The 8750-nt window shown below is 57.3% G+C and overlaps 1 protein-coding gene across 1 annotated transcript; it reads left to right on the top strand.

The window, feature by feature from the left end:
* Window positions 1-8089, top strand: RCVRN (recoverin). Its single transcript, XM_066366457.1, has 3 exons — window positions 1-529; window positions 4414-4525; window positions 7538-8089. Exons 1-3 carry the CDS (start codon window positions 149-151, stop codon window positions 7657-7659), a joined length of 615 nt encoding a protein of 204 aa, XP_066222554.1. The 5' UTR covers window positions 1-148; the 3' UTR covers window positions 7660-8089.
* The last annotated feature ends 661 nt before the right edge of the window (window positions 8090-8750 follow it).

The raw sequence follows: 8750 nt of genomic DNA, 5'->3' as shown, positions 1-8750 counted from the left end.
GCCGCAAATCCTCCTAAGCCGGCGGCACCTCTGCGGTCGGTCCCGGTCGGTCTCCAGGGGCACCAGGGAGACCACATCGCTCCCACCCACGCGCCCATCCATCCACCCACTCCGCGGCGACTGCCCTGCCGGGCCCACGCCCTCGGCCATGGGGAACAGCAGGAGCGGGGCCCTGTCCAAGGACATCCTGGAGGAGCTGCAGCTGAACACCAAGTTCACGGAGGAGGAGCTGTGCGCCTGGTACCAGTCCTTCCTCAAGGAGTGCCCCAGCGGCCGCATCACCCGCCAGCAGTTCCAGAGCATCTACGCCAAGTTCTTCCCGGACGCCGACCCCAAGGCCTACGCCGAGCACGTCTTCCGCAGCTTCGACTCCAACAACGATGGCACCCTGGACTTCAAGGAGTACGTCATCGCCCTGCACATGACCACCGCGGGCAAGCCCAGCCAGAAGCTGGAGTGGGCCTTCTCCCTCTACGACGTGGACGGCAACGGGGCCATCAGCAAGAACGAAGTGCTTGAGATTGTCATGGTCAGTCTCCGCGGTCCTCTCTCCTTCTTCCCGTGCAAGACCCCGGGGTCAGCCAGGGTCACGGGGCCTCCCTGCAGCCGCTGCTGCTTGTGCACTGGGGGCCGCAGCTGGGGGCGGGGCTGGAGGGCGCAGTGGGGGTCCTGGCTCTGTGACTCGATGGTTCTGAGAGCGTGGTGAGGGGTCTCTACTATACTGATACTGATAGCAGGCTGCGCACTCCCCACAGCTCCATTTTCTTCCTCAATGATGAATCTGGATATTCCTTATTATTTACTATTTTTGTTTGTTTTCACACTTCCTTCTTTCCTTCCTTCCCTCCTCCCTCCCTTCATCCCTTCCTCTACTTCTTCCTTACCTCCCTTCCTTTCCTTCCTTCCTTCTTTCCTTCCTTCCTTCTTTCCTTCCTTCCTTCCCTCCTCCCTCCCTTCCTCCCTTCCTCTACTTCCTCCTTACCTCCCTTCCTTTCCTTCCTTCCTTCCTTCCTTCCTTCCTTCCTTCCTTCCTTCCTTCTTTCCTTCCTTCCTTCCTTCCTTCCTTCCTTCCTTCCTTCCTTCCTTCTTTCCTTCCATCCTTCCTTTGTTCTTTAAAATGTCCTTCAAAGTCTTCCACCATACATACTCAGACTCCACAACTTGTTTCAAATACCCAGTAGAAAAAGGCAGTGGGGGGGGTGTGTGTGTGTGAAATCTGGTTCTAGTTCTGATGATCTTCACAGCACTTCCCTCAGGGCGCCAGGAGCCGCAGCTTTCTGTCTGTGGTGCCCGGGGCTGGCCCACAGGGTCCCGGGACTCCCAGCAGCCACGCCCCTCAGCACACGGGGACCCCCTTCCCCACCCCCGCCCCCACCCCCACCGCACTGGCCCGGGATCAGAACGTTCTTTTGTTGCGAACATTTTAGGTGTAGGGAAAATAGTTTATTTTGCACAAAAGTAATTCATGAAATTTAAAAGCATACACAAAAGAAAATTACCTTTAATGTCACCATCCAGAGAAATCTGTCAACCTATTGGCATATACATTTCCAGTTTTTTTAGCTATATATTTTAAATAATTTTAGAACTATGTGAACTATTCCTCGGTGATCTTTATCATCCGTTTTTCCGCTGTTATTTTATTTTGAATATTTTCCAGTCTTTTTTTTTTTTCCCCCATTTTTCCAAAGCTGGAAACGGGGAGGCAGTCAGACAGACTCCCGCAGGCGCCCGACCAGGACCCACCCAGCATGCCCACCAGGGGGCAATGCTCTGCCCCTCTGGGGCGTCGCTCTGTTGCATCCAGAGCCATTCTAGCGCCTGAGGCAGAGGCCACAGAGCCATCCCCAGCGCCCGGGCCATCTTTGCTCCAATGGAGCCTCGCTGCGGGAGGGGAAGAGAGAGACAGAGAGGAAGGAGAGGGGGAGGGGTGGAGAAGCAAATGGGTGCCTCTCCTGTGTGCCCTGGCCGGGAATCGAACCTGGGACTCCTGCACACCAGGCCGACGCTCTACCACTGAGCCAACCGGCCAGAGCCTTCAGAGTCATTTTTAATAGCTGCTTGGAATCCCATCTGTAGACATGTCATAAAACTATTTAACCATTTCTATATTGTGGATAATTAGGATGTTTCTGTTTTTCCTATTATTTATATTGACCTTCCTTTAGTATCTTTTACCTGATTTTTTTTATTCCCCTACCTCATGCCACTTGCTTTATTTTCCTAATTCTTATTCCTGAGACTGTTTTTCATATTTTATATAATTATTGATGCATGTGTAATCCTGCACCAACCCTCCCGGCCTGTCAGGAGACACCATAAATACAGTAAAATAAGCAAGCACTCAGCTGGGGGTTAGTGGACTCTGCCTGGGCTTCCTGTTAGGGGCAAGCATGTGTGGGAACCTCCCAGGACCCTCAGACCAAACTTCCCTGGATTGGCAGGTGGCCTGGGGTGGGGACCACATCCTCAGAGCCACCTGAAGGATGGCAGACCCAGCAGAGACCTACAAGTGGGAGCTCCTTGGGAAAAAGGAGGAGGAAGTGGAAGAGGGGGAGAAAGGGAGGGAAAGGAGACAAGATGAGGGGGGGAGGGGAGGGGAGGAGAGGGGAGGGGAGGGGAGGGGAGGGGAGGGGAGGGGAGGGGAGGGGAGGGGAGGGGAGGGGAGGGGAGGGGAGGGGAGGGGAGGGGAGGGGAGGGGAGGGGGAGGGGAGGGGAGGGGGAGGGGAGGGGGAGTGGAGGGGAAGGGGGGGGAAGGGGGGGAGCGGAGGGGAGGGGAGGGGAGGGGAGGGGAGGGGAGGGGAGGGGAGGGGAGGGGAGGGGAGGGACTATCTGTGGCCGAGGCTGTGCAGGGTAGTGTTGAGGCTCTGCTGTTCACTGTTTCACAAGATCACTGGCCTTAGAGTCAGGAGTTAGGGGTTCGAGTCCCACCTATGCCACCAACTAGCTGCATGGCCTGGAAGGAAGCCGTATATAACCTCCCAGGGCTCAGGGCGAGCATCCGATGGCTCTTTCTTGGTTCTGTCACCGAGGCCTTGGCAGTCTGCCCTTGGTGTTAGAAGCAGGGTGGGGCAGGCAGCCTGTGACTCCCAGCATTTAGCCACGTGCTCCCACGGCTCGGGACAGAGAGAGAAGTGCATGGTGCCACCTGCCCACCGAGGCTGCTGCCCCGAGCTGCTGGGTCGGATTTCCTTGCTTCTCCTGTTACAGCAAGGCCAGGCCGAGAGGGCACATTTCAAAGTTTTCACCTTCCCTGTAGGCTGATCTCACAGGCGTCGCTGCCCCTGCCTGGCTGTGCTCCCAGGTGTCTCCAAGGGCCCCTCCTGACTCCCAGCCGACACACTGCCTGCACCCTGAGCCTGCCCCGAGCAAGGGCACAGGCTGGGACAGGCACGAGGGCCGTGGCCTCGACTGTCCTCTCTGGGCCTGGCTCTCCCTGGGGCTACTGAACCGGTGGAACCCTTGTAACCTGGAGCTGGACGGCCACACCGAGTCTGCCTGTCCCTGTCCCTGTCCCTGTCCCTGATCAGAAGCCAGAGGCACGCCCTGGTCTGCCCACATGGCACATGAGTACATCAGGAGCAGAAGGAGGTGAGAGGACCCTTGAGCCCAAAGCTGAACCTTTCGCTGGCTCCGACGCCAAGCAGAAGAGTTAACGAGGGGCTCCCTGAGCCTCGGGGAGACCTTGGGGATGTTCTTGCTGACGCCTCCTCCCTCCCGTCCCTAGCGCTGAAATGCTCTCCAGGGCATAAGAGTAAGTTGGGAGCGGCATAATGCCAACTAAAATCAAAGTGCCTGGGTCGGCCTCTGCTCACCTGCTTCTGGTGGGGTGGCTTCCAGCAAATTAGATGTCTCGGTTTCTTCATCTGTAAAATGGGGTCGATTCAGCCCACCTCATCGGGCTGTGCAAGTTCCATGGAGAAGTGCTCAGAAGAGTGGACCGTGTTACACGCTCAACAAAGGTTAGCCTCTGTTACCAGAAGCCAACCCAGCTGGGCAACCAGGCACCACAGAGACCTGGGAGAAGCCCTTAGATACTCTCAACCTTAACAGGGTCCAAGGTAGCAGTTCCCAAACTGTGGCCTCAGGCTGCGCTTTATTTCATATTTTCATTTTTGAAATGGCATGGTCAGGAAATTCGAACAGCACAGAAAGGGACAGATAAGAAGGGAAAGCCTTCTCCCCCCACCACAGGTGCCCCGTCCCGTCGGAAGCTCTCAGAGGTACAGGTGCCCCAGCCCCCTCCCAGGAGCTCAGAGTCAGTAGAGCAGGCCGGGGCCTGGGAGTCTGCGTTTTGACCTCCGCTTGTAGAGGATGCCTGGTCAGCAATCCGTGCTCCCCCCCCCACCCCCACCCAGGGCCGCCAGCCCCAACTGCGCCTTCTGACCAGTCATTCTTCTTGATGTGATACAGGCGATCTTCAAAATGATCAGCCCCGAGGACGTGAAGCACCTTCCAGATGACGAGAACACCCCGGAAAAGCGGGCTGGAAAGATCTGGGGCTTCTTCGGAAAGAAAGATGACGGTGAATGCTCTCTCCCGCCTGACCTTTCCTTTGACAGTCACGGAGGGCCGCCTGGGGACTCCCACAAGATTCAGCCTTCCCAGTCCCCGCACGCCCAGACGGGACAGGGGACCCCTCCCCGGGTCAGGCACTGAGGGGCTGGCCGAAGGGCCTCTGGGGGGACGGGCAGCCCTGTCCACAGGTCCAGTCCTGCTGCCCCTCTGGGGCTGCCCCTGCCAGTGGGCATGGCGCCGTATCCCCTGGGCTTCCCCAGCTCCATGGCTGCCTGGGAGTTTCTGGGCAGAAGGAAGGCTGGAAATAGCAGACTGCTTTTGAAGAAAAACATCTTTGGTTATAAGTCAGAGTTGATCTACATTGAATTCATAGTCAAGAGTTGACCCACATTGAAGTAACAGTCAAAAGGAAAGGCAATACTAGTATGTGAGAAGTTAGTACGCAAATGTGGCATTTAGAAGAATTCAAACCACTTCCTGTTTCAGGGGAGGGCCAGTTTGCAGACACTCGGGTTTCCTTTGCTTGTTGTCAGAAATGCTTTCTAGACAGGTAGGACAGGGCCAATGTTGGTAACTCGGTCTACGTCTGAATTAGCATCCTGTCCCCAGTAAGTGGGATCTCAAATTACGTGGTTTCACTTAGGAAGTTAACCGGGCTCCCCCAAGAAGCACTGACAGATCTGATTAGATCTCCCTTAGACTGAGAGAGACCTGTTGGGGGGAAAGGCCAATGAGGGGAGATGGGGAGGGGTTCAGAGAAAGTTGGGGAGCCACCAGAATGCCGAGCAGAAGGGACCCCTGTGGGCAAAGAAGCAAGGAAAGAAGGTTGGGCAAAGAAAGCCTTAGACTGCAGTGCCAGTCTACAGAAGGCTTGGCAAAGCTGAGGGGGTGCCCCCAAGCCCCAGCCCCTTCTTCTAGGCGCCGCCCAGTCCTGGTGCCCCGCCCTGTCCGGTCTTCGCCTGGAACAGCCTCTGGGGTGCATGGACTTGCCCTGAAAAGCGGTGGTGAATCTCAGAACCGGGCCGCCAGGGCAGGGTGCTCACGGCCCTCACCAGGAGGATGGCAGAGGAGCTGGTCCAGGGGGTACTGCCAACTCACATGGCCGCCGGGGCCCAGATGGTGGAAGTGAGAGAAGTAGCCAGCAGCCCTCGTAAGGAGAGAGACTGGGAAATAGTGGAGAGTGGACGCCCGGTCTGATGCCCTCCACGTGGGGCTACAGAGCCCACAGGTGCCTCATCAGATGGTTTTTAAAGAAAGGAGCCCGCAACTGAGACTTTTACAGGGTTGGCCCTGTCTGGGGCAGTCTCTCGCCAGGAGTCCAGGGGACAGGCCCCTCAGCAGGGTGTTAAATAAGGGGCTGGTAGAGGTGACACTGGCCCTGCCAGCCCGCAGCCCAGGAAGGAGTCAGCAAAGCAAGGAGGTCGCTGGCCGCAGGGCCGGAAGTGGGATGAGGCCGGCGGGGTGCCCAGGCTCAGCATGTGAGGAGGCTCCCGTTCTCAGGGGCCACCATGCGGGCATGACCCGGAGGGGGGCAGCTCCTTAGACACTCGCTCTGCCTTAGTCCCAGCCTGGATGGCAACGCCCCTTTGAACACCTTCTCATGGGCACAGCTCTCGGCTGTTTACAATGACTCCCTCTAGCACCTCACCCCACAAGCTCTTTCGCCCCCTTTTGTGACATCCCTCTGGGTCTACCACATGCCAAGTCCCCTGTTCTGTCACTTGCTGAGTTGAAAACTGACCCAGGTGAACGTCACAGGAGGCGGTGGTGTTAGGGGGCCGATGTATTACTCCCGCCAGGTGACGTGTGTGGTTTTTTTGAGAGGAAGGGAGGGAGAAAAAGACAGGAACAGTGATCTGTTTTTACATGTGCCCTGACCGGGGATCGAACCAGCAACCTCTGTGCTTTGGGGTGACGCTCTACCTGACCGAGCTCCCTGGCCAGGGCTGGCGTGTGACTGCTCTCCTATCTACACAGCCCAGGGCCTTGGGGCAGCGTCTCACCCCAGAATCGGTCTTTGACGGCGGGAGTTTCAAGCTCTTTGTGAGGTGGATAGGCCGGCTGGGACTTGAAAACCCCAGTCTGACCATTTGCACCTGCACCAGGAGCCATGTGTCCTAATCCAGGATTAAGATGCAGGATGTTCAGAAGGCCTGGAACATAAGCTAACGGAAGTGCAGCTCAGTCCAGACAAGCTTTGTTGAACACCTGCTACGTGCAGGCAACCCTGAGCATGACCGTGGTCTGAAAGAGCGCCTGTCTCGTTTTAGAGTTATTTCTCCATGTGCCCCCGCAGACCAAGAGTTTCCTGGGGCCAGGGACTTTGCCTCCCATCTGTGCCACACCCCGCCCTCTGCCCCCTGAAGTGACCTCGGCCCCAAGCATAGTGGCTCTGGCACAGAGGAAAAGCTCAGGGAAAAGCATTTAACTGGGTAGAATCGAACGCAGTAGGCGGGGCAAGGCTCTCTCTTGGTCCCATGTGGGCAGGTAGATGGGGACGCAGGGAGGCGTAGGGAAGAATCGCTGAGGAGCTGAGAGTCACGGGGCTGCTCACGCATCCGGACTGAGCGAACGGAGAGCCGCCTTCACAAGCCAGGCTCTTGCTGGCTCCTCACTGGACCTCCCAACTTTCGCTCCCCTCTCCCTGAGTGGACACTGTTTCCTGCTACTCAGCTGAAACTCTGCTTTGCTTGGTTGGGCTCAAGACCTAGGGTGCTACTCGAAGTATCTAATAACCAGCGAGGTGGAGGCATGGACCCACCAGAACAGAAGCATCTTGGGTGCCGGAATGCATCCTGGACCCCCCGGCTGTACCAGTCACCAACCCTGTTATCGCTGGCTCAGGGGGCAGTCCGGGGTATAAGCTGGGTATCTGGGGCGGGGGTGGGGGGATCCCCGGGGCACTAAGACTCTCGGTCTGTGTAATAGATTCCCTTGCGCAGGGCGGGCTGGCGGGTGTCAGCCTCAACGCAGTCTGGAACAGCCCGTGCTGACCGCAACGTTCTTCTCCTCCTCGCAGATAAGCTCACGGAGGAGGAGTTCATCAACGGGACCCTGGCCAATAAAGAAATTCTGCGGCTGATCCAGTTTGAGCCTCAGAAAGTGAAAGACAAGTTAAAGGAAAAGGAGAAGAACCCCTGATGCCAACAGCCCCGCTCTCCTGGCTCCCCTTCGCACTCATGTAAACACACTCATGCGCACACACACACGTGCACACACATGCACACACGCACACACGTGCGCACACACGCGCACACACACATGCACACACATGTGCATGCACACACAACACCCCCAGGCGCCAAGGGAGAGGCCTGCCACCCCACAGCACAGTAACCCTCCGCACATCTTCCTGCAAACGGAAGTGTCTTTAGCAGTCCACTGGTTCCTTCTTCCCTAGGTCGTAGAGCCCTTCCCGGGACACCCACCTCCCCGCCCCTGCCCACCAACCCATGCCTCCCCTGCTAATCCCAGGATTAGGTCACAGGAGTCCTCAATATCACCCCCGGGGTAAGCTCCTTTGTGGCTTGCTGGGTAAGCAGGTTCAAATAAACGCCAGGGTTTCTGGGCACATGGCTGGCCGCTTGTTCTTGAACTGGAAAGAGAAATTATTTCCATTCGCCTCAAAGACAGGGTCGTGTTGCCACTGCAGTCACTGACCAGGGCGCTGGGTCCACTGTGGTGAGGGAGACGGGCACGCCTGCTCTCGCAGGGCTCGGGGGGCAGAGAGAGCTACAGACCTTGCAAAAGCCAATACAAGTGGGGAGGTTACCATGGAGACACACAAAGCCCTGCGAGCTGTCACAGGAGGGTCTGCCTTGTCCAGAGGACCAGAGAAGACATCCTTGATGAAGAGACGTTTGAATTAAGACCCAGTGGACTGTTGTAGAAGGAAGGGCAGGGGTGGGGAAGCATCGTGTCTCAGGAGAGACCCCGAGGCAGGAACGAGCATGTCCTGTGAGGAGGCCAGTGTAGCCAGCACCCAGACCACACCGGACCTTCCCTGCAGCCCATGGGACGCATTCAGCGTCACCGTGGGGATAGTGGGTGGCATTGTGGGGTTGGGAATGGGAGGGATCTGGGTTGGTAAGGGCACACTCTGGCGGGGTGGGAATAAATCAGAAGGGGAAGACGGGGGGGGGGCAGGGAGGCTGCAGATGTCACTTCTATAGTCGCCCAGGTGGCCTGGCTAGGGAAAGCAGTGGGCGGAGAGCATGGGAGGGCTCCGAGGT

Source organism: Saccopteryx leptura, chromosome 2, assembly GCF_036850995.1.
Source record: "Saccopteryx leptura isolate mSacLep1 chromosome 2, mSacLep1_pri_phased_curated, whole genome shotgun sequence".
In the NCBI taxonomy this organism is placed as follows: domain Eukaryota; kingdom Metazoa; phylum Chordata; class Mammalia; order Chiroptera; family Emballonuridae; genus Saccopteryx; species Saccopteryx leptura.
Note: the sequence above shows the minus strand (reverse complement) of the source record. Positions and strands in the feature narration are given on the sequence as shown.